Source organism: Mus musculus, chromosome 17, assembly GCF_000001635.26.
Source record: "Mus musculus strain C57BL/6J chromosome 17, GRCm38.p6 C57BL/6J".
In the NCBI taxonomy this organism is placed as follows: domain Eukaryota; kingdom Metazoa; phylum Chordata; class Mammalia; order Rodentia; family Muridae; genus Mus; species Mus musculus.
The window spans coordinates 70,508,767-70,531,667 of NC_000083.6; the positions used below are offsets into that span (position 1 = coordinate 70,508,767).

Here is a 22,901-nt window from a genome sequence, read left to right on the forward strand (position 1 = left end):
CCTGCTGGAGTAGGTGTGGCCTTGTTGGAGTAGGCATATCATGGATGTGGGCTTTAAGAACCTAGTCCTAGCTGCCTGGGAGCCAGTATTCTGCTAGCAGCCTTCAGATGAAGATGTAGAACTCTCAGCTCCTCCTGCACCATGCCTGCCTGGATGCTGCCATGCTCTCACCTTGATGATAATGGACTGAACCTCTGAGCCTGTAAGCCAGCCCCAATTAAATGTTGTCCCTTATAAGACTTGCCTTGGTCATGGTGTCTGTTCTCAGCAGTAAACCCTAACTAAGACAATGTGCCACAATACAATTTCCCACCTCAGTCATCTCCACATAAAGTCTTCTACTGAGCTCTTCGGTGTTTTGCTCACACGGTGCTTAGTCCATAGTAATCCTAACGGGGGCCCACCAGCCTTTCTCAAGGGCTCATCCCCGTCCTTTGCCTCTCCAGCGCTGTTCCCAAACTGCCTTTCACAAGCTTTGGGAGGTGATCATGATTTGCTGCCTACTGTGACTAAATTGGAGAGGCTTCAGTTGTTTGTTTTGTTCTTTGTACAATACCAAATCTTTTTGTGCGAGAAATGCCCCCCATTCAAAGTGGTATTCACAAATAAAATCAAACCGCAGGTGATTAGGATAGCAATTAATGTTAATGAAAAGCCAAAGTACATTCTGCATGTATAACACGGCTCAGCATTGTGCTTTGAATAATATAATTGGAGTATTTCATATACTATGTACTCAAAGGTGCTTCGCTAACATCTGATGCCTTCAGGTATACAGATCCATTTTTTTTTTTACTTTAATGAAACACATTAGGCTGGTGCTGATAAAGAGAGCAGACTTCTCTAGCTCACAGGTCTGGAGGCTGCTCATAGAACTGGGTTCTGTTGAAAGTACATCTTCTATGTACTTATTACTGTGAGAAGGGTGCTAGGGAAAGCTGGATCCTCAACAGAATATGTTGTTGTTTCTAGAAAAAGTATGGGATGTGTTCAAACTTGTAGGAACATCCTTATTTGGCTGAGAGACCAAGAATTGGGGACCTACCCTGACAGCCAGGATATCACGATACTCCTCTAGGGTGTCCCTGCCTCCCCTTCTTTCTTCTCTCATGAAATAATTGTTAATGTCAACCTTCTGGTACCCCCTACCTTAAATTTATTCTCTAAGGACAAGCACAGAAATCTTTAAGACATAAGATCATGTCACTCTCCTCAACTGCAAGGTATGCTTTTGCATCATGGCATGGCTTCCATGGCTTATGTGACTGGGTTTCAGCCACTCAGTCTCATTCAGAAAGCAGTTCTCAAGGAAGTGGAGCAGTGGTAAAAAATCAAACAAGAAGTTTGTTTCCTCTCACAAAAAAAAACAAGATGGCAGGCTAATAAGGTACTCCATGGTGAAGAGCACCTTTATTCTGTATTCTGTCCATGCTCATTCATACATAGTATTCACACCCTGACCACAAGATCACTGCTTGACCTGCCCTCGGATCTGCCTTCCAGTCAGAGTAAGGGTGAAAGAGAACAACCTTCACTTCTGAGATCTTTTCTAGAAATAGCATATGCCATCTCCAATTAGATTCCATTAGTCAGAATTAGTCACCTATGCACATCAAAGGACACCGGGAAGCGTGGTCATTATTCGAGGACTAGGTTGTTCTTTTTGATATGAGGGTCTTTTATTTTTTCTTAGTTGAATGTGATAATCTGGTATAAAAGTCACAGGCAGATTGAGGGATGCCAAAAAGGTAGTTTGACCCCGTAAGAATTTGTAAAGCTTCCCTCTTCCCACTACCTTCTCAAACCAGAGCATGATGCTCTCTGTTCTCTCAGGCAGAGGCCCCCACATTGTTTGTCACGCGGTTTGTGACTGTTTGCCTGCCAACCCTCGCTGAGTTAGATGGCACAAGGCCTCTGGGTGACTGTTCTCCACATGTAAAAGAAAAATCAAAACAAGCAGCTCTGAATAAAGACATGCATGGAAATCAAATGAAACAAAGAATCACCCTCTTTGCAGGGTTATTTTCCCTGTCGGCATCTTCTAATATGTAGTTGGCTTGTTTGTTTCCTTGGGTCTCAGACATCACCTAGAGATTCCCCTTTGCCATACGTAATCATTCTTTGCTTCAGCTATCAATCTGTAAGACTTCCACTCCAGGTTCAGAGGGACCCAGAAAAAACAAAACAAACCAATGTGCCTGTCTCAGTAAGCTCACCTCATGGTCACCGATAAAGCAACAAATTCTCCAAGACAAGCATGGGGACATAAGATCTGGTGGCAAAATTGAACCTCCAGAACAACAAAGAATAATTCTGAAGTTGTAGCGAACAAGAAAGAATTAGAGGTGATTACAGTAGCCATAGAAACCCTCAGGAAGACCACGTTGACCACACACGGCAGCCTCGCCCGGAGAGAAGGCAAAGGAGGCGATTTCCCTTTTGAAAGCTAATTCAACCGCTAGCTGCTCTCTTCCCCGAGAATGCATTAAATAAAGAGGACCGTGAGTTATATTTTCTCGTGGCTAGATCATCTCTTTCTGAGGAGATCATAACCCCTTCAGCCAGTAAGGATTCTCTGTATACATTTGATCGTGTTTGCAGTAGCAAGCCCTAAATTTTGCACATGAGCCATGCTCAGGTAATGCTTTTGACTGATGCTGTGGGCCACACCACAGGTGGGACACAGTGGTGTATGCGGGAGCCACTTAGAAACATCAATTAGCTGGGCAATAAACAGGAGTCCCAGAGAGAAGTGTGCTAGAAAAGGGAAGGTATGAAGATTGCAGGAAGAGAACTCAGGATCTCCAGGGTGGGTGTAGGCCACAGTTATCTATGCAAGGTCAATGACATTAGGATGTTCCATCATCTGCCTTGCTCAACAGGAAGCCGCCAAGTATGCTGCTGTAATTTCTAACCACATATTGATCTGTTTCATTTTTTAAATGACAAGAGGGTAAAAGACAACATAAGATCTTATATCGAAAGAGACAAGCTGACAATTTCTTGGCCAGAAAAAGAGACTTAACACTCTTAAACGTTTACGAGAGCACAGTGCCATTGTTTTGACTTTGTCTACCATGACACAGAGCGGTGGCTCTCAACTTTCCTAACGCCACGACACTTCACCAGGGTCCCTCATGTGGTGATGGCCCCTGTCACAAAATTATTTCCCTGCTGCTTCATAACTGTAATTTCGCTACTGTTATAAACCAGGATGTAAATATCTGATTGCTACCCAGGATAACTGATATGAGACCCAAGAACCACTAACGTAGAGGCAAGTTAGTAAAAACTCAGTGTCCCTTCACAATCAGGGAGAAGGAAGTGAATTCCTGTGTTCAGCCCTGATGAAGTCTGTTAGCCTCTTAGCAAGTGTGGGTGCATCTCACTATGATGAAAACAGCACGTTTAAAGTTTGGTAAATACCACACTGCATGTGTTTAATTGGTGCACATCATTAGTTACATCGCTCAGTGTAATTCATCACTCACAGTTGTGAAGACTCTTCGTTTTCTGTGCCTGTCTTCAGATGCTATCACACTCCATAAAATGCTGTCCAGGTATCGAGATGGCTAGTGAACACTTAATTGACACAACAGCACACACTTTTGAATCAATCCGTGTCTTTAACTTGTACCAATTTTACATTTCATTTAGCACAGCATAGCTACCCAAGACACAGCTCCTACAGAAGGCAAGCTTGACGCCTCCTCTCCTGGTTACTTTATATGATGAGAATCAGTGCAGTAGAGTCCAGAATGTATCGTGTGGGTATGATCCCCAGGGACCATCCCCGTCTTTAGTTTATTTGTTTACATTAATTAATTAATTTATTTATTTAACATGAGCTCACAGATACCATGTGTCCCCTGGAAAAGGCAAGCTTTGACTTCTCTAAAGTGCTAGGGACTGAGCGGAAGGTGTCTCCCATGCTAGGCAAGCCCTCTACCACCCAGCTGTTTCTTCAACTCTGCCTTTACTGCTAGGTCCCTATTTGGAAAAAAAAAAAAAAACCTGCCTTCAATGATACATGACTAATAGAGAGAAGCTTTTTTATAAGTTAGCCTGCACCATAGCCTTGCTAAGGACCTCTATTTAACAAACATCTAAAATCTCTCTGTTTGCTGTCATGGGTTCATAAAAAAGATTGTCTAGGCTTTCCTTTTCTGTGAGTACCTCTTGCATGGAAAACATTTTATTTATAAGCTTTTGATAGTCTACATCTATCATGAATTCCTTTTTGTGTCTTTAGCGCTCCCCCACCCCCACCCTGCCCCCAGACAAACCATCTTTGTATAGACATCCTTTGGTCATTGGGTCGGAAAAAGTTCCTAGACTGTAACTTTCAGGCAGATAGAACTCGGGGGGCCATGGCAAGGCAGAAGTAGAAATCTAAGAGGTGCAGGAGCAAGTCACCTGCTGTCTTCAGCCTCACTGACTCCTAGATGCCTGGGGATTGTCTCCTCCCTGTGTGGCCGCACTGCCACGTTTGCTATGAACAGATGCTACTTAAATCACAGTATGGACCACTCAGGGAAACTACGTGCATGCGTTATCAATGATTAAGTCTTTACCTTGTACTTGAGATTGAATCGATAAAGCGAGTGTCTCCATTCGTCATTTAGTAGTAGACTAACTGGTTTCAAACGACCAGTGGTTAAAATTTCCCATCAGTAGTTTTGAACTATTCAGCGATGAAACTGGAGACCGGATTCAACCCTAAACGCCAACAGACAGAAAAACAAGCAAGCAAACAAAACAAACAATCAGAAAACAAAAAAACACAGATGAAAGCGTGAGGAGCTTCGCAGGGCATAGACAGAGAGAGCCAGTGTTGTCACGTGCTCACAATGCCATGTGTCCTCTGGAAAAGCCAAGCTCTGGCCTCTCTAAAGCCCGTGTCTTTCTTCATGAGGCCAAGTGTGTGCATTTTATCTGACCCTGTGTGCTCACCGGCCATTTATCTTTCCCTTTTGAGAATCCGAAATGACATTTTTGAATTGGCTTTCCAGAACAATGATTAAAATGACAACTTTTGTACTGTAGGAAGCTTTGAAAGAAAGAAGTTTAAAACACGCTGTCAGGATGACCTCAGTCAGCTCCTGAAGAGTGCACAATGTTAAAGTCAAAAGAAAAATAAAGTCCCCTGCTGGAACCACAGCCTGTTTCCAGAGTGAGCTCCCACTGCAGGATCTGCAGGGGTGACCTCTCCTACAGAATAAGCAGAGCATGATCAGAGACTTCCATTCACATCTTTAGGGTCGGGAGCCTCTTTGCTGAATGTGAAATAACCAAGAAAATCAACTTAATAATAATTTTAAAAAAAGGTTCGTTTTGTCTCATGGCCTTGGAGAGATAACACGATAGATCACTTTGTCCTGTGGGTTTTGATGTGTGGTGGACCATCATATCATGGCAGATCTACATGGTGGAGGAAGACTGTTTAATCCCACAGCTGCCAGGAATTAAGACGAGCAAAGAACTATGATCCAGGCTGGAGAGATGGCTCAGCAGTTAAGAGCACTGACTGCTCTTCCAGAGGTCCTGAGTTCACATGGTGACTTACAACCATCTGTAATGAGATCAGATGCCCTCTTCTGGTGTGTCTGAAAACAGCTACAGTGTACTCACATATAGTAAATAAATAAATCTTTAAAACAAACAACAACAACGACAAAAAACACTGTAATCCTAGATCACAGTATCCCCAAAGACATAACTTCCTCCCAGTAGACTCCATCTATCCTACCAGTATCCTACCAGTAACACTGAAGGCTAGCAACCAAGTCCTCACCACACTGACCTTTGGGGACTGCTTAGGATCCAAACCATGGCAACCAGAAGAAAAGATGGCACGAGATTCAGCCAATGCACTTTCTTAATTACTGGGTTTTTTCTTTTGTTTTGTTTTTTAAAATTTAGTAATTGTATGTATGTTAGTATACTATCACTGTCTCTAGACACATCAGAAGAGGGCATCAGATCCCATTACAGATGGTTGTGAGCCACCATGTGGTTGCTAGGAATTGAACTCAGGACCCCTGGAAGCAGTAGCCAGTGCTCTTAACCGCTGAACCATCTCTCGAGCCTTCTTTCCTTACTCTTGGTTTACAGGACACTTGGCTCTCTGAGGACAGAAATCCATGGGCAAGTTTCCCCACATCAATGATCTATTTGATCTGCAGATGATCGATAGGCACGCTTGTTTGGGTGCTATGATTATTCCTTCAGAATTTCAAACAGAAAGCTGTGACAGACAAAAGATACAATGTTACATCCTAAAGACTTAATGGGCCACTGGCTTCTTTTGTTTTGTTTTGTTTTGTTTTTAATCTTCACTTACAGAATGCTTTCTTTGCGCCTATAGTAATAGCTTGTGCATCGTCAGAAAGATATAAGAGGGACACTAAGCCAGGCTGCCAAGAAGTTGACCTGGGAAAGACAGATACAAACAATCCTGTGGGCTCTAGGGAGTGGGCATGAGATGCCATAAAATCACAAGATCATAACGGAAATGTTTTCCTCAGAAACCTAGCCCTTTGGATATGCTAAATTTGTGATTACCATGTAAATTGGGGCCAGAGGCTGAAGATTGCTCTTGGTTCAATTCCCAGCATTTGAATCTGGGCAGCTCACATCCCCCTGTCACTCCAGCTCATACCCTCACACCTACATATAATAAAAAATAATTAAACACCTTTTAAAAATCATGTAAAGAAGGATTGAAGAAAAGGCCAAGGAAAGATACATTCAGCGACAGGGATCATAACAGAAAAAAGTTACCGTGTCAAAGAACTTGGAAATGACTTCCACCCAGTGTGATGACACTCAGTGATCTCAGCCTAGAGTGGTAGTACGCAGTGATTTGAGCCCAGTGCCGTGTGACTTCAATGTAATCCCATCCCTCAGAGACTGAGGCAGGATTGAGTGCTCTATCCTGGGCTGTGTAGCAAGAGTCTGTCTCAGAAAATAAAACAGCCATAAAATTATATTTCACAGTTTCCTTGACCCAGGGTGAGCCTTAGACCCTTACAAAGTTGAGAGAGACCTTTCCAGTGAACTCTGCTCTTAGGGTCAGCCTGAAGTTCCCTCAGAAACCCATCAGGAATGTGTAGTCACAGAAAACAGCAGTATATAGCAGTGCCAAGGAAAACACTAACTCCTTGTCTTTGTTCTTCATTCCGCAGGTCTTTGCCCAAGAAGGGTCTGGAACTTAACGGGGTTCCCATGACCCTGGGATTGCTTCCAGTCAGCAATGAAAGGGTTATCGGGTAGCCGCAGCCACCACCATGGGATCACCTGCGAGGCGGCCTGTGACTCCTTGTCACACCACTCAGACCACAAGCCGTACCTGCTGAGCCCCGTAGACCACCACCCTGCGGACCATCCCTACTACACCCAGCGGAATTCTTTCCAGGCCGAGTGCGTAGGGCCCTTCAGCGACCCGCTGGCCAGCAGCACCTTCCCGCGCAGGCACTACACCTCGCAGCAGGAGCTGAAGGACGAGAGTGCCCTGGTACCACGCACCCTGGCCACCAAGGCGAATCGTCTCCCCACCAACCTGCTGGATCAGTTTGAGAGGCAGCTGCCCCTCAGCCGGGATGGCTATCACACGCTACAGTACAAGCGCACCGCTGTGGAGCATCGCAGCGATAGCCCCGGCCGCATCCGGCACCTGGTCCACTCGGTCCAGAAGCTCTTTACTAAGTCTCATTCCCTGGAGGGGCCATCCAAAGGCAGCGTCAACGGGGGCAAGGCTAGCCCTGACGAGTCGCAAACTCTGAGATATGGCAAGCGCAGCAAGAGCAAGGAGAGGCGATCAGAATCCAAGGCTAGATCCAATGCTTCTAACGCCTCCCCCACCTCTCCCAGTTGGTGGAGTTCAGATGACAACCTGGATGGTGACATGTGCCTCTACCACACGCCCTCGGGTGTGATGACCATGGGCAGGTGTCCTGACCGCTCCGCTTCGCAGTACTTCATGGAAGCCTACAACACCATCAGCGAGCAGGCAGTGAAGGCTTCCCGGAGTAACAATGACATCAAGTGCTCCACCTGTGCCAACCTGCCAGTCACGCTGGATGCCCCGCTTCTGAAGAAGAGTGCCTGGTCCTCCACTCTCACCGTGAGCAGAGCCCGAGAGGTTTATCAGAAAGCCTCGGTGAACATGGATCAGGCCATGGTGAAGTCCGAAGCTTGTCAACAAGAGCGGTCCTGCCAGTACTTACAGGTACTATCTATGTTAAATGATAGATGCTGTAAAATTGTTCATGGCTGGGTTGTGTGGGCTTTGCTCCTGGGTTCTAGTCTTGGCTCTATTCTGAACTGTCTAGATCAACTCGGCCAGATTATTTACCATTTCAGTGATTAATTAAAGCTACCAGGAAAACTCAAGGAGACATCGTCTAGCAACTTCATTCATTTCTATTTAGCTATTAGATATGGCGCATGTGTCTTCCTTGTGGCGGTAATTAATCTCCAGCCTGCCCCACTTCCAAGACACAGAATAGCAGGGTGATGCCCTGCAGAGGTGGAGACGGAGGCAGTTTGGGGATCCGCTAAGCACAGCTGCAGAAGCCCAGGACAACAGAGGAGAAGGGGTGCCGGGGAAGCATCCGTGCAGTAAAATACAATTAGTGGTTGCATGTAAATCCCACACACAGCCACCGAGCAGGCGGCTCTTCCCTTTCCACTTCTACTCCCGTTTCCCCTTCTGCCTCCAGCTCACTTAAATGAGATTCACCTGGATAAAAATATCAGCACGGGCAGGCAGAGCTGTCTTCCCTCTTTTCCTGCCTCCGGGAATTTTTTTTTTTCCTAAGACACGCAAGACTCCACATAATGAACCTCGTGGGTTCCCGGCCCCGCCCCCTTTTCAGAGCGTCCATTTCTCTTTCTTTCCTGCTGTCCCTATATCTTTCAGTGAAAATTTTTACAAGACCATAAAAGCCTAGCATAAATCATCTCCATTCTCTCCGTCAGAAAATATGTCGGGAAAAGTTCTTCCAGGAAGAAGGTGGTCATATTTCCCTCATGAAATCCTTTCTGATAAATATAGTTTTCTTGGGAATGCCTGTCCTGAGCCCTGAGAACAGTCTAGGCTGGCGCTGCTGGGCAAGGACAGGGACAGGACCCAAGCCCAAAGTTTAGCAGAAGCTCCTGTGTCACAAGGCATGTTCGTGTTTCTCACTGGAGGTAGATCTGCATTGTTTGCTGCATGACTGTTCTGTGTATAAATAGATCACCAAGAAAAGCTGGAGAGATTTCTCAGTGGTTAAGAGCACCGGCTGTTCTTTCAGAGGATCCAGGTTCAGTTCCCAACACCCACACAGTGGTTTGCAACTATTTGCAACTCCAGTCCTAGGAGGTCCAACACCCTCTTCTGACCTCTGCTGGCACCAAGCACACACATGGCACACATACATATATACAAACATACATACATACATACATACATACATACATACATGCATACATGCAGGCTGGCAAAGAACTATTGGTAACTTTTGCGCTAAAAAGGTTCATCGAACCCACTTGGTATAGAAAAAATAAAAGTGAACTCAAATAAAAGCTTAGTGGGTTACACTGTTAGCGTGAGGCAGAAGTAGGACTAGAACCCAAGACTCTTCATAAAATGACCATTCTAAGATGAGGATTGTAAGTTAAGGATTTAGAAATGACTTAAGCATAGACATTTTATGCTATATTGAGCGTACTTTGATAAAAAGAAAATAGCTGTCTTGAGGAAAGGGTGGGAAAGGAGATAGAGGTGTCTTAGAAACTGGCATGTTTTCTATGCAAAGACTTCGATAGTAAGACTGTCAAAGCCCTTTGTTGCAGTGGGGTAAACAAAATGAGAGTTAGACTTAAGAAGGTTGCCGTCCGTGGGTCCGACGCCAGCCATTGTTCCGTATGCTCACCTGTACTTGTACAAAAGTTTACATTCTCCATCCTGAAGTTTATTTTCCTTTCTTCTTTTTTTATTAATGCCTTTTAAATTCAAAAATCTCAAAAATCAGTAAAGTGTGCAAAGACAGACCAAAGAAAAAAAGAAACTGGATGTGACCCACAACGTCACTGCGCACTGGACACTGTGGTGAATGTGTTCCAAGAGCTGGGTTGATGAGACTATCTACAAAAGGAGAAACGGAAGCTTGAAAATACTGGGGCGCCAGGCAGTGGTGGCGAATGCCTTTAATCTCAGCACTTGGGAGGCAGAGGTAGCCTGGTCTACAAAGTGAGTTCCAGGACAGCCAGGGCTACACAGAGAAACCCTGTCTTGAAAAGCAAAAAAATAAAAATAAAATATAATCAAATACTGAGGTATTTTGACTTCTGACCTGGAGGTTATAGGGCGGAAACTTGGGCTAATCCCGTACTTCATGCAGAAGTTGAGTTGAAGGTAGGGGAGAAGAAAGTAGAGTAATTGTAAACACTCTGCAGTTACTTCAGAATGAACCGTTAAGTATCAAGTGTGGGACTTAATACGCGCATGTCGGTGGCTCTCACACTGTCATGACCAGAAAAACCTCTACTTTCAAATTACTTGCCATCTTTAGGCTAGTTCTTTTAAATAAAATATTTAAGAAAGCTTTAAGAAAAACTGGAGTGAATCATCCGCTCATGTATCTGTCACTCGCTTAGGCACACAGAGGCCAATAGATCTCTCGCTTCCCTCTGCCCTGTTCTCCTCTTGATACCTGGAACAATGGAAACTTTATTTGGTACCATTTTTTTTATTATTATTATTCTTAAAAATGTCAAAAAGTTAATATTTTCTTTCATAGCTTGAGCAAGAATTAATCCTGATCTGTGTTTATTTATCCTTTTAAATATGCACTGGAATCTATGTTGCAACTTATTTAATAACTGTTGGCATTTACTGAGTTCCTGTTCTGTAGAAGGCCTTCAGTGTGAAAGCATAATGCTGATTCTGTGTCTTAGGAGGGGGCACCGCCATGTCAGTGAGCAGTGAGCATGGAGAACCACAACTTCTTCCTGCCTGCTGTGCTGAGGCTAGAGTGTTCTTGCACCGAACACTCTAGGGAAGTAAATACTGAATGATTGTGAAGAGAAAGCGAGTAGGAGATGCCCGCTGAGCCTAGAAAAGAGAGTAGGCGATGCCCCCTGAGTTCTAGAAAAAAGAGAGAAAGAATGTGATATCCTGGTGATGTCATATTTTCTTCTCAGAAAATAGGATTATCTTATATATCAAAAGATGGCCTAGTCGGCCATCACTGGAAAGAGAGGCCCATTGGACTTGCAAACTTTATATGCCCCAGTACAGGGGAATACCAGGGCCAAAAAGGGGGAGTGGGTGGGCAAGGGAGTGGGGGTGGGTGGATATGGGGGACTTTTGGTATAGCATTGGAAATGTAAATGAGTTAAATACCTAATAAAAAATGGAAAAAAAAAAAAAAGAAAATAGGATTATCTGGTCCCTATCCGTTCTTGTGGGACAGTTTCATGTATCAAGTCATTTCCTTGAAGCAACTTTGGAGAAACAAAAGGAGTTGTTTTGTTTTCTAGTAATATTACTGTAGGGCTGGCTGACTTCATGCTGGATCTGCTGTCATCTTGAACATCGTATCACAAAGTTTCGTTGACACACAAAGCTCAGTTCCACAGGGAACACGAGGCTTTTAGTCCCTATCTGCTGCTAACTGGAACCATCCTTTAGATTTTGAAGCCTACTTCACTTCATCTACTGAAAAACAAGGCCCTTGACTCTAGAAAGCTCTCATCTCTGTGCACATCTTTTTTAAACTGAGCACCTCAGTGTACAAATTAGAGAAATCTCTAAGATTTGGAGGGACGGTGGTTCTGGGTTCACAGATGCCTGCTGTAGCAGATGCCTCTCAGATGTTATATCATTTGTTCTTTGAAATTTTAAAAAGCATTTCACAAGGAAAAAAAATTTAGGGAACTATATCGAATAACTCGACCAAGGGCACGTAGCAAGATGGCAAATCGACTGCTATTTTCCCTTTAAAGTCTGAATTCTTTCCATTCACCAGGGTCAATCCCTACCCTTTCCACATACAGAAAGAGGACCTATATCGCATGCCCTTTATGTGTTAGAAACCATCTAGATCTCCTTTAATACTCAAAACAACTTTAAAAAAAGATTACATTTGCTTCAAATATTTTCACTTTTTCTCAAACAAAAATGGAGTTCCATTCTGATATTCATGTTCACTGGTCGTTGATATTTTTATCTATTTGCCTAACAAATTCGTATTGTACTCATCCTCTTTCCCTTCCACTATTACTTCTTCCCAGGGTCTCCCTTTGCTTTACAGACAAAGCTGACAGAGACACAAAAGAATGCAGAGTAGACAGGACAGCCAACAGCTGACCCCAGGTCTCTCCAGGTCTCTAATATGTTTCAGATGTAGATGTTAACGTATGGTTTATTTTATTGTCTGTCTTCCTCTAAAACAAACTTGTGTGCATTCGACCTGCAACATGCCCATGCCAAGAAAAGAATGCCAACATGGAATTAGCCTGCCAGCAGAAAGGAAAGCAAAATTCCCCATTTGATTCCAAACTAGATGAGTAACCAGTGAATTACTGAAGAATATTAATTAATACATAGTCACCAAATGGAATTTAAGTATTAAAATGCATCTTCTGTCTTTGGAGAGTTTCACACAGACTGAAGTTAAGGCAGCTTCTTGTCATGACTGTGTTGAGAGCTGAGGGGTCGATATGTGTCTAACCTGTGACTGACAATGACTGGCTTGCAATCACTGTACGCTGTAATCAATATACTCAATGGGTAATATGTGCTCACTCACAAGCTGTTTTAGTTAATTAAAAAAAAAGGCTCCCCATTCCCCCAATATTGTTATTTTTAAATGTCAAGAATCAGATGTCTGCCGTTGGGAACTGTTGTACAGCTGCCAGTGACTGCCTGTATCAGGGCTTGGAGCAAGAGCATGGATTTGAAGACATTAAAACTGTTTAATTCTCAGCTGAGATGTGGTTGGCTTTTGTACATTTGGAATAGAGCATTTATGGCACACCTCAGGGTAAGTGCTAATAGTTAAGTAAACAGAATAGGCTTGGGGGAGGCTTGTTTTCTTTTTCTTTTCTTTCTTTTTTTTTTTAAGTAGAATTCTTGGTTGTGTTTATGCCTCTTTCTATAAATGTTCTATGCAGAGTGAGTGGCATATTAAGCCATTCGGAAGAGAAAGGTTTTAGATTTCCAACTGTTTGCCTAAGAAGAAGAAGAAAAAAAAATCCCTTCGAATCTTGTATTTAGCATTCATCCTTCATCCAGCGGCAGAAACAGGAAAGGGGAAGGGAAACCTCTCCCTCTCCGTGGAAGTAGAGAGACACACAGAGGGAGCGAGCGAGAGAGCGCAGACAGGATCGAGGAAGCCAGAGCTCTCAGAGATGAAGCTGTAGGCAACAAAATGATCGACCTTTTTAAGGCTGAGTGGGTTTCTTCAGTTTGCGTGCAAGTTTCCCGAAATGGAAGGACTGACCAGGTTTGGGTATAAACAACTCTTTTGTTACTTTGTATCTGATGGATGAGAGCTGCTGCTTTGGAAGTGGTTTTTGCAAAGGCAAGAGCGTAAGGAGAGTTTCAGTTGTGCTGTTATTTTCTTTCCTCTCTGTAAGCAATGCTTAGTGTGTCGGGAAGAGCTAACAAACTAATGGATGTATAGACGGTGTGAATCAGGTGGGGACATCAGGTGCCTAGAAGTCATTCTGCCTGGGGGCTTCTTGAAATCCTGCTTCCTGTGGTCTTGTTGAGTCTGATGAGGGACTAGAGGATGTAAATGTCTGCTGATTGGAGTGTAATCGGTCATTTTTCTGACCAAGAATCTTCAGCGCTTTATCTTCCTTTTCAGAATTTAATTCTCTGGATGATGGGATTGTTGTTGCTGTTGTTGTTGTTGTTGTTGCTGCTGTTGTTGCTGTTGTTGTTGTTTTGGAGCAGTTTCTGTTTTTGTCTCCTCTGTTGTTTGCATGATAGCCCGCAAAGATCCCTAAAGAAACATTCCCAGCAAATGTGAGCTTAGGATTTTATTTTAAAATGCAGGTACATTTATTTTTCAAATCTGTCTCAAGACTGTTTCCATCTTTGCCTGGTGGGAGTTTTCTTTTTGTGACTGAGTTTTTTTCTTTTCTTTTCTTCTTTTCTTTTCTTTCTTTTTTTTCTCATCTGAAAACTTAAATTATACTGCTTCAGATTTAACTATTTTATATCAATTTTATAACACTGCAATTCTGCTTATGATGTGAGTAGTTGATTTGCTGGCTGCCTTGTCTAAAAACCTTGTCAACCACATTAATAATTTTTTTTTAATTTTTAATTTGTATTGCTAAGGAACTTGAGTATATTTTATCTGTGGCTTATACAATTCCCTCCCTATTTTTCACTGATCTTAGAAGAGATGCCTCTCCACAGAGACACAAGGACAAGGTTACTCTGGTTAGGTGCTAACTTAGAACATGGGGGTCCTGCCCACCTACAGCACCCTGGCAATTCTGCCACTCTCTGCCTCTACTCTGATTCTCCATGCTTCTCAGAGTTGTCTCTGTCCTATTAATAGGGAGTGAAGAACAACTGGCAAAAATACTCTAAGAAATCAAGAGTCCAGAAAGGGTCAGCAGAGGGAGATGGACATTATGAGATAACAGAAAAGCCCTCTTAAAGGAAACTTCATTATTCTTGGTCAACAGCTTGATGTCCTGATATCACTGTTACTGGGCAGTAAAAGCAACTGGTGAGCCACAGCCAGAGGTTTCTGTAAACATTTGTAAAAATCCAGCCCTGGACCACTCAGCAGCCATACACTTGGTTTCTCCTTTTCTGCTCTCCCTGGAGCTCTGCTTAGTTGATGACAGTTAAAGATGACAACTAAGGGCTTACTGGTCTTTTGGACAAAGACTCATCTTTAAACTCTAGTGCATTTGAGATTGTAGCATACAAGACTTGACAGGGTGACATGTGACTAGCAGAATATATCAGTTTCTTGTTCCAGGTGTGTGTGAGTGTGTGCACATATGTGTGAGTGTGTATGAGTGTGAGTGGGTTTGTGCATGTGTGTGCATGCCTGTGTGAGAGTGTATGTGTAGATGTGTGTGTGTGCATGTGTGTTAGTGTGTATGAATGTGTGTGTACATATGTGTGAATGTGTATGTATGTGTGTATGAGTGTAAGTGAGTGTGTGTGTGTGCGTGTGTGTGTATGTGTGTGTGCTTGTGTAAGTGGTCTATGTAGCACTGACACACTGATTTTGGTTTGGAATTAGGTTTTATTTTTCTCCATTTTGGAGTTCAGTGTCTTTTAGTGGATCATTGTGACTTAGAGTTTAGTGCAATCAACCTTTCGATTAATTAAGCTCAGTATCATTTATTTTTGCTCACTTTGGAAGAGCGTGTGTTGCTAGGGTCCATGGCCAGAGAACACAGGCAGGATTGACTCATGTGGAGTTGCCATGTATTATGACTCTAAGACACAGGAATCTCAAATTCCATATGTTTTAAAATCACAATACCACTTAACACATTTTCTGTCATTTGCCAGGGAAGTTTGGTGGAGAGGGAAAAATCTTCCCTTTTCAGGCATAATTAAGTTAATGTTCATAATCTGCATTGAGTTATATGACATTGCTGTAGAGAGTACTCATTCATCTGAAGAGTTAAACCCATACTTTTGTCTAAAGGGACAAAAGCAGATGCAGTTTTAGCTCTGCTTGTAGGACCCACTGACCTAGTTCTCAAGACCCTCACCCCCACCAGCAGACCATAACATGTCACATGAGTGGCATCATGACACAGAGGGCATTTTTCTTCTACACACACACATACACACACATGCACAAACCCACTCATACACATGCACATACATACATATATATACACACTCATACACTCACACACACTCACATACTCTTTCTCTCTCTCACACACACACTCATATACTCACACACACCCACTCACATACTCTTTCTCACACACACACACTCATACACTCACACACACTCACTAACACACTCACTCACATACTCTCTCTCTCTCTCTCACACACACACACACACACACACACACACGTTCATCTATGTTCTTAGGCTAGAAGGACAGTGGGAATGAGCTTTGGTTTCTGTCCGTGAACAATTCCCAGTTGGAATGATTTCCAAGTTAGCGGATTCTTCAACACTTGAGCCCTCTCTCTGTAACTGAAAGAGCATGACATGGGAGTTATTTGATTAATGTTAACACAATCAAAAGAGGTAACAGGGAGAACGGTGCCCAGGAGGGCATCATATATTCCTCATGCTTCTTTGGACCAATTTCTTATTTCTAGAATTTGGATTCTCTGGGGAATCACCTTCATAAACAGAGAAGAACTTTTTTTTGAAGCTCTGATCCTACAAATGTAAGAAAATACAGGGCTCGCCTTTAAAGATGCTCCTCTTTGTTCCTTCAAGTCTAATGCTGTGCCATACTTGATGTCTGAGCCAAGGAGGCTTCTATACTGAGTTTTCTAGATACGCAATGTTTACTTCATATATCTTAGACCACTGTTCCAGTCCCTTCAGAGTTTATAATCATTGTTCTCCATGAACTGGAAAGCTGAACCCATGCTGATGAAATGGAAAAACTACCTTTGAAGCATAGTAAGGCTTATTCTGTACACGGGGGTGTGGATCCACCTCACCTCCGCTTAGGCACCTGGCCTCCCACACGCCTGCATAACACATGCATGCTTTTGAGGTCTTTGATCTCTGATTTATGAAATCAGATTTTTTTAATTGGACCATTTCACAATAGCCACAGAAGAATAGCTATGAGGTAAGGAACCTCCCCCTCCCCCTTCTTTTCATTGATCCAAGTAAAAAAGGCATTACCTTACCTTTCCCGTCTTGTTCTAGATCATTAATCTAGGAATGGCCTGACTCCTCAGTGTGATGACCTAGTGTTGGTTCTTTTAATTCAAAGACCTATTCAACAACCATGAAAGAAAACGTCTGCTTCCTGCAGCCTTTGAAAACCACAATTTATTATCAACCTTCAGGATTGTTCAGGCCCCTGATCTAACTGTCTAGGGGCTTAACGTCTTATTTTTATTTCCTTCTAAATTGTCATTTTCTGAGTAATAGGAACTCCTCCTTGTAAACCTCCCATTCGCAATGTCCCTGGACAGTCTGGACACTGTAGCTTCCATAGATAGAGGGTCTATAGTGACCATCCTATAAAAGGAACTTCTGAAAGCATTTGCTTCTACTTACTCTTTCTTCAAACGACAAAAGGAAATGGCTTGGCAAGAATTGTCATCTCAGAAGACATGACACAAGTGGACACTCGGCCTGTCAGCCTGGGCTTTCTGTTCCCCACTGTGTCTCACATTCTGCTAAAGCCTGAAGGCTCTTTTCACATCCCTGCTTATTCATGTGCACTACCGTCTTCAGAGGTAATGAGGTCAAAGAGGAAGTGGGAGGGTGATCTGAGACAACATGTGAAACATGTTTGTACTTTAAAAGGCTTATAGGAAACAAGTGTCCTTGTCAGCTAAGTGAGTATGTGCAATTTGTAACTCTGTGGTTGCCCAGGGCATATTGTATTTTCATTTTATTTACTGTTTTTGTGTGATGTGTGTGTGTGTGTGTGCGTGTGCGTGTGCGTGTGTGTGTGTGTGTGTGTGTGTGTGTAGTGCCTGAGTGGAAATGCATGTCCACATGTGCCACACATGTAGGTGGAGATCAGAGGCCAACCTTCAGGAATGTGTTCTCTCTTTCCTCTCTGGGCTCCAGGGATTGAACTCAGATGCTCTGCTTGCACAGCAAGTGTCTCTATCTGCTGACCCAACTCCTTAGCCCCATGATAAGATTTTTGAACTCTTCTTTCCGGACCCAGAAAAAAGTGGTTGTGTTCCTCCTGTTAGAAACTGATCCTTTCTGCTTTCTAATGGCTCACTGGAGGTGAATTATTGTCCAAAAGAAGACAAACAGAGCAGGGTAGATCCATTTTTTAGATATGTGATCTTTAGATCCAACACTTAAAGCTTTGAGGGCTCAGGGTCTGGAATCTGAAGACTATCTGCTTCTCCCAAAGCATCCAAATCTTGGCACTCAGAATCTTTCACCTCACTTCACCGGGACAACAACTGACAATAGTTATCTATAGTTTCCAAAGGGATATGTGATGTGACACATATATATGGCATATGTAAATGACACATGCATACAATGATATATAGGGTGATATACATTAGGAAAATGAGAACAGCTGCAAAGAAGCTGAGAACTGTGCGCAGCTAAACACTACCTGACATGAGACAACGTGGTATCTACGTGGCTACAAGCGACTACAGCCGTATCCCATGGAAGCCTGTATGAAAGCCCTTTAGAAGTCCTATATCACTGAGTGTCTCTCAATCATTGCAGTTGAGAGATAGCTCCCGTACGTTTGTGCATAAGAGTGACATTGAAGGGGTCTGAAAACCTGAGGATTTCTGGCACCAACCCAAGAGATCCTGACGACCTACATCTAGAGTGACTCAATAGAATCCATCAAGAACCACGGCTTCTACAGAGCTGTAGGCTTATTGTCCCGTGTACTTTCCTGTAGGGGGCAGTAGAGTCTAACCGATCGAAACGTGGGCTTCACCCGCTCAGCCAAGCTTTGAAGTTATTGCTGGATTTCTACATTACTGATGCTTTTGTTTCTTATTCTGTATAATGGGCATGATGGCTGCATTTGTTTTAGGGTGTTAGGGAAGAGAGTTGAGCTCTAAATTTAGGAAATCAATTCAAATTATTGTGTGGAAGGTTTTCAAGGTATAAATGTCTAGCTACTGACGTTCTTTGTATGTTCTCTTTGTTTCGTGTATCGCGGCACCTCTTCTTCCCCTTCTGATTTGTTCCTTCAAAACAAGGTCAGAAGAGGCATGTCTGATTCTGCGGACAAGGAAACCTCCTGCCCACCCCACCCGTTTCTCCCTATCCCATCTATGTCCGATGATGGTAGCTCTTAATCACATCATGGACAGTTCCTTTATCAGCTGCCAACTAAGCATGGGAAGTTTGTGTAAGTGAAAGGGTCACAAAGAGCCTGTCCAGATCTTCACCTCAGTGGAGCAGAGCTCCATGCAGTCCGGTGTTTGCTGGTAAACAACAATTCTAGCTGTTCAAGTGTCTATTCGCATGGGCCTTGCTTTTATCTTTATAGCTTCAGTCTGCCAACCCTCCCCCGGACCCCCATGCCATTCTTCCAGGCAGCCTTGCAAATCAGCAGGATGAGTTTAATGAACAGCAACCACTATGGTTATGTCTACCAGGTCACTGAGCCACCCATCCATTGCATCCTTGATGGGCTTCACTAGCTCTCTTGAGGAATGTCTCCTCCATGACAACCAGACAGGCAGGACCTTCACAACAGTTGAAGGATGGTGGTAACAGGTCCTGGGCATTATCCTCCATTGTTCTTGCACAAGGTCCTCAGCCAACCTTCCCATTCTCCGAAGCCAGGTGCATCATTCTTTCAAGTCTGTAGAATTCCAAAGAACAAAATGTCCCTCTCAGGACCTCCTCCCCACAGAACCATGGCCAGCTCCAGGCTTTCCTCCTCAGCCAGCTGTCTCTTGGCAGACAGTCCTGAGTCTTTCTACTACACTTGCTTCCCGTGACCACCCAACCAGTGGGAGTAAAATCCATGGGATGCTCTCAGAATTTCATGGCATTGTGTCCTGCCTGTAAACGCAGATGAGCTCAGCCATCTTTCTTTGTTGTCATTATAAAAGTGAAGGTGAGTGGAGGGTGAGATGTCCTCTCATCTCAGCAGGACCCTGTTAACTCACAGGGACCTGCATTCTATTCTTAGAAACCCACCTGCTTGCTGTCTTTTCCATGGGCATCATTTGGCTGGCAACTGTCCCATCAAGGATTAAGTATAGAGAGAAGTATTCCCCCTTTAAAATTCCTTTAAGGGTTCCAGTGTCTTGCAACACTTGAAGAATTCATGGGCTTTTCATTCTCGTTCTCTTCTTCTCTCATTAAGTAGCAGAAGTTTAGTTGGCTTCTCTGAGTGTCAGAAAAAGTAACTGTCATTTGTTTGCAAATGAAACCTGAGCTTTCTGCAAAGGACTCCCCTGCAGATTCCGTCCCCCATAACACTCCTCCAGCCTTCCAGTTGATTTGAGATAGTTTCCTGTTCTCCCACCTCTTGGAAATATTCCATAGCACGCTGAGCAGACACTTTTAGTCAAAAAAAAAAAAAACCCACCTATAAATAGCTGATTTTCCCTTGGCCCTGCCCTCTCTCTGAGGCATTCATGAAGCAGTGAACCATCCAGCAGAAGCAAGAGCTCTTTGTGAGGGATCTGTGCTGAGGCTGACGAAAACTCAAATCCATAGGCTGAAAATTGTCTTGGGGGTTGATCTTCCTTATTTGACTTGTGCACTCACTGCACAGAAAAAGAAAATGAAGAGAGAGAGAGAGAGAGAGAGAGAGAGAGAGAGGAAGAAAGAAAGAAAGAAAGAAAGAAAGAAAGAAAGAAAGAAAGAGAGAGAGAGAGAGAGAGAGAGAGAGAGAGAAAGAGAAAGAGAAAGAGAAAGAGAAAGAGAAAGAGAAAGAGAAAGAGAAAGAGAAAGAGAAAGAGAAAGAGAAAGAGAAAGAGAGAAAGAGAGAGAGGAAGGAGAAGGAAGGAAGAAAGGAAGAAAGGAAGAAAGGAAGGAAGGAAGGAAGGAAGGAAGGAAGGAAGGAAGGGAGGAAGAAAGAAAGAAAGAAAGAAAGAAAGAAAGAAAGAAAGAAAGAAAGAAAGAAAGAAAGAAAGATTGCATTTTGTGCCAGGCGATCTCATGAACCAAATCAATAAAATATGAATAAAAAATTTAAAAAAATTTTTAAAAGTCACCTATCAACTTTAATGCTTTGAAAATATGTGCTTGGACTTTCATGCTACTTTTAAAAAGTAATTCTAAAGCCAACTGTTCCTCATTAGATTCAATTTGTAGGTCTGAAAAACTGGTCCCTGTGGCTTATCCTGAGTGGGGAATTTGAAACTGTGATCTCGTGTATCCTCCAATGACAGAACTTTGACTGGCTGGCTGGCTGGAAAGCCTAGTCTCTTGTAGCCCATATCCCAGCAACCATCCCCATCATCAGGCTTACAGACATAGGACTCAGAATATTTGGAAGCCTGAGCCTGTGTTGTATGGGACCTTAATACCTTCCTTCACTGATTCTACTAAAAACAAACCTGGCCAATCAGTCCAATATTCAGGGTTAATTATACCCTCTTCTCCTTCTGCCTTTGCTTCCAATGCACACTGCTAAGTAGAAGAAAACGGAGCGATGGCCCCTCTTCCTGTTGCTTCAGCTCCTCTCTCGCTTCTCGCTTTTTTTATTTCTTATTACTTAGGAGGAATTTATTTGTATCTCACTTTGTGAGATCCAAAACTCACCCAAAGTCATCCATTTGCAGACTGAGTTCTGGAAAGACTCCATCTTAAAAATGGATGGAGCAGTAACAACTTCAAAGTCTTCCTTGGTTCCTCCTGTGTGGTAACACTCTTTCCTTGGTCACATGAAAAGAATCCAACCACCATGGTGATCTGTGTGCTCGGAAATAGCTGCTCTGGACCCATGTCTTGCTTACTCCACCTACAGAGTCTGTGGAATTTGATTGTAAACCTTCCTTTTTAATGCCTATAATAATCAATGACTTAATAATTAATGACTTAATCCAATTGGTGCTGCTTTATGTTCATGGGCTTGGAGCCATCCACCAGATCATGAGAACCCTAAAAGTGGCCATACCTCAAAAGAGAGGGACTCACATTCCTCCAGCAGCCACTAACTGCCAGTGGGCTCCTCAGTAAGGAGTAGGGTCTGCAGATCGTCTGCCTCATCGCCACTCAAACTTTGGGTGCTTACCAGAGAACAACACATGGACACCAGAAACAGAGATGTGAACAAAATGTAACCCACATGTCACCCGACAGTTCTCCAGCCTAACGTCTATAAGATGATGATTTTAACTGTGTTCACAGAATTGTCAGCCATCAAAACAATTTCTGAGCATCCTACCACACATAGATGGAATTACAGGACTATTTAGTCATTATCCATTCCTTCCTTCCCACTGGTGTGTGTGGTGGTGGTGTTGTTGGAGATGGCAGGATTTTATTCTTTCTATGGACATTGTTTATCTACCATACAATTTCCTTTATTGGTTTACTTGTCAATGGACATCTGGGATGTTGTGACTATTATTTTAATGATCAGAATATCTTTTTAACAGTCAGATTTGTATGTTGCTGTATGACTTATTTTTACTAACAAAGATGTCTTTTTAGCATACAGATTTCTATGTTGAAGCTCTGAATGGTTTAGTGGCCATGGGCGTGTACTTCTACGGCAGTCCCAAATTTAATAGTTCAAAGAAATCCCATACTTTTTTTTATGATACCTATCCAAATTTACATCCTCACCAAAATACAAAGTGTCCCCTGTCCCTGATACTTGCTGGCACTCACTTGTTGCTTTTGTGATGGTTGTGACTATCCTAGCAGGTGTGAGGTGCAACCTCAACTTAGTCTGATAAACCCCAGTCTGAACCTGTTTTAGCTACATTTTGCTACTTTCTTGTCTTCTTTTGAGAGTGTTTCTCTTTTGCTCACTTCCAAACTTGATTGCTGGGTCTGTCTCTTCCTGAGTGTTTCAGTTCTTCGTAAATTCTAGAAACCAGCTGCTGGTCTGGTGGCTTGTTTGCATATACTTGCTCCCAGTTGGTAGTTGTCTAGGAACTTTCTGAATGTTTTCTTTGCTATGCAGAGAAAACTGTGTAGACAGAGATCCTCACATTTCTCCTTTTTGCCATTGTCATCTGTGCTTCTGAAATTAAATCACAAAGGTCATTGCCCAGGTCAAGGAAAAGTCAC

At 43.1% G+C, this 22,901-nt stretch overlaps 1 protein-coding gene across 26 annotated transcripts in view; it reads left to right on the forward strand.

The window, feature by feature from the left end:
- Dlgap1 (DLG associated protein 1) overlaps positions 1–22,901 on the forward strand; it is an 852,341-nt gene that overhangs the window by 539,694 nt on the left and 289,746 nt on the right. For 14 of the 26 annotated variants that reach the window (NM_001360665.1, NM_001347411.1, NM_001347412.1 and 11 more), the window contains one exon: positions 7,188–8,230. In NM_001360665.1, coding sequence (NP_001347594.1) covers positions 7,256–8,230 — 975 coding nt within the window. In that variant the 5' untranslated portion in view covers positions 7,188–7,255. The other 12 variants (XM_006524178.4, XM_030249741.1, XM_030249739.1 and 9 more) reach the window with 7 other exon arrangements.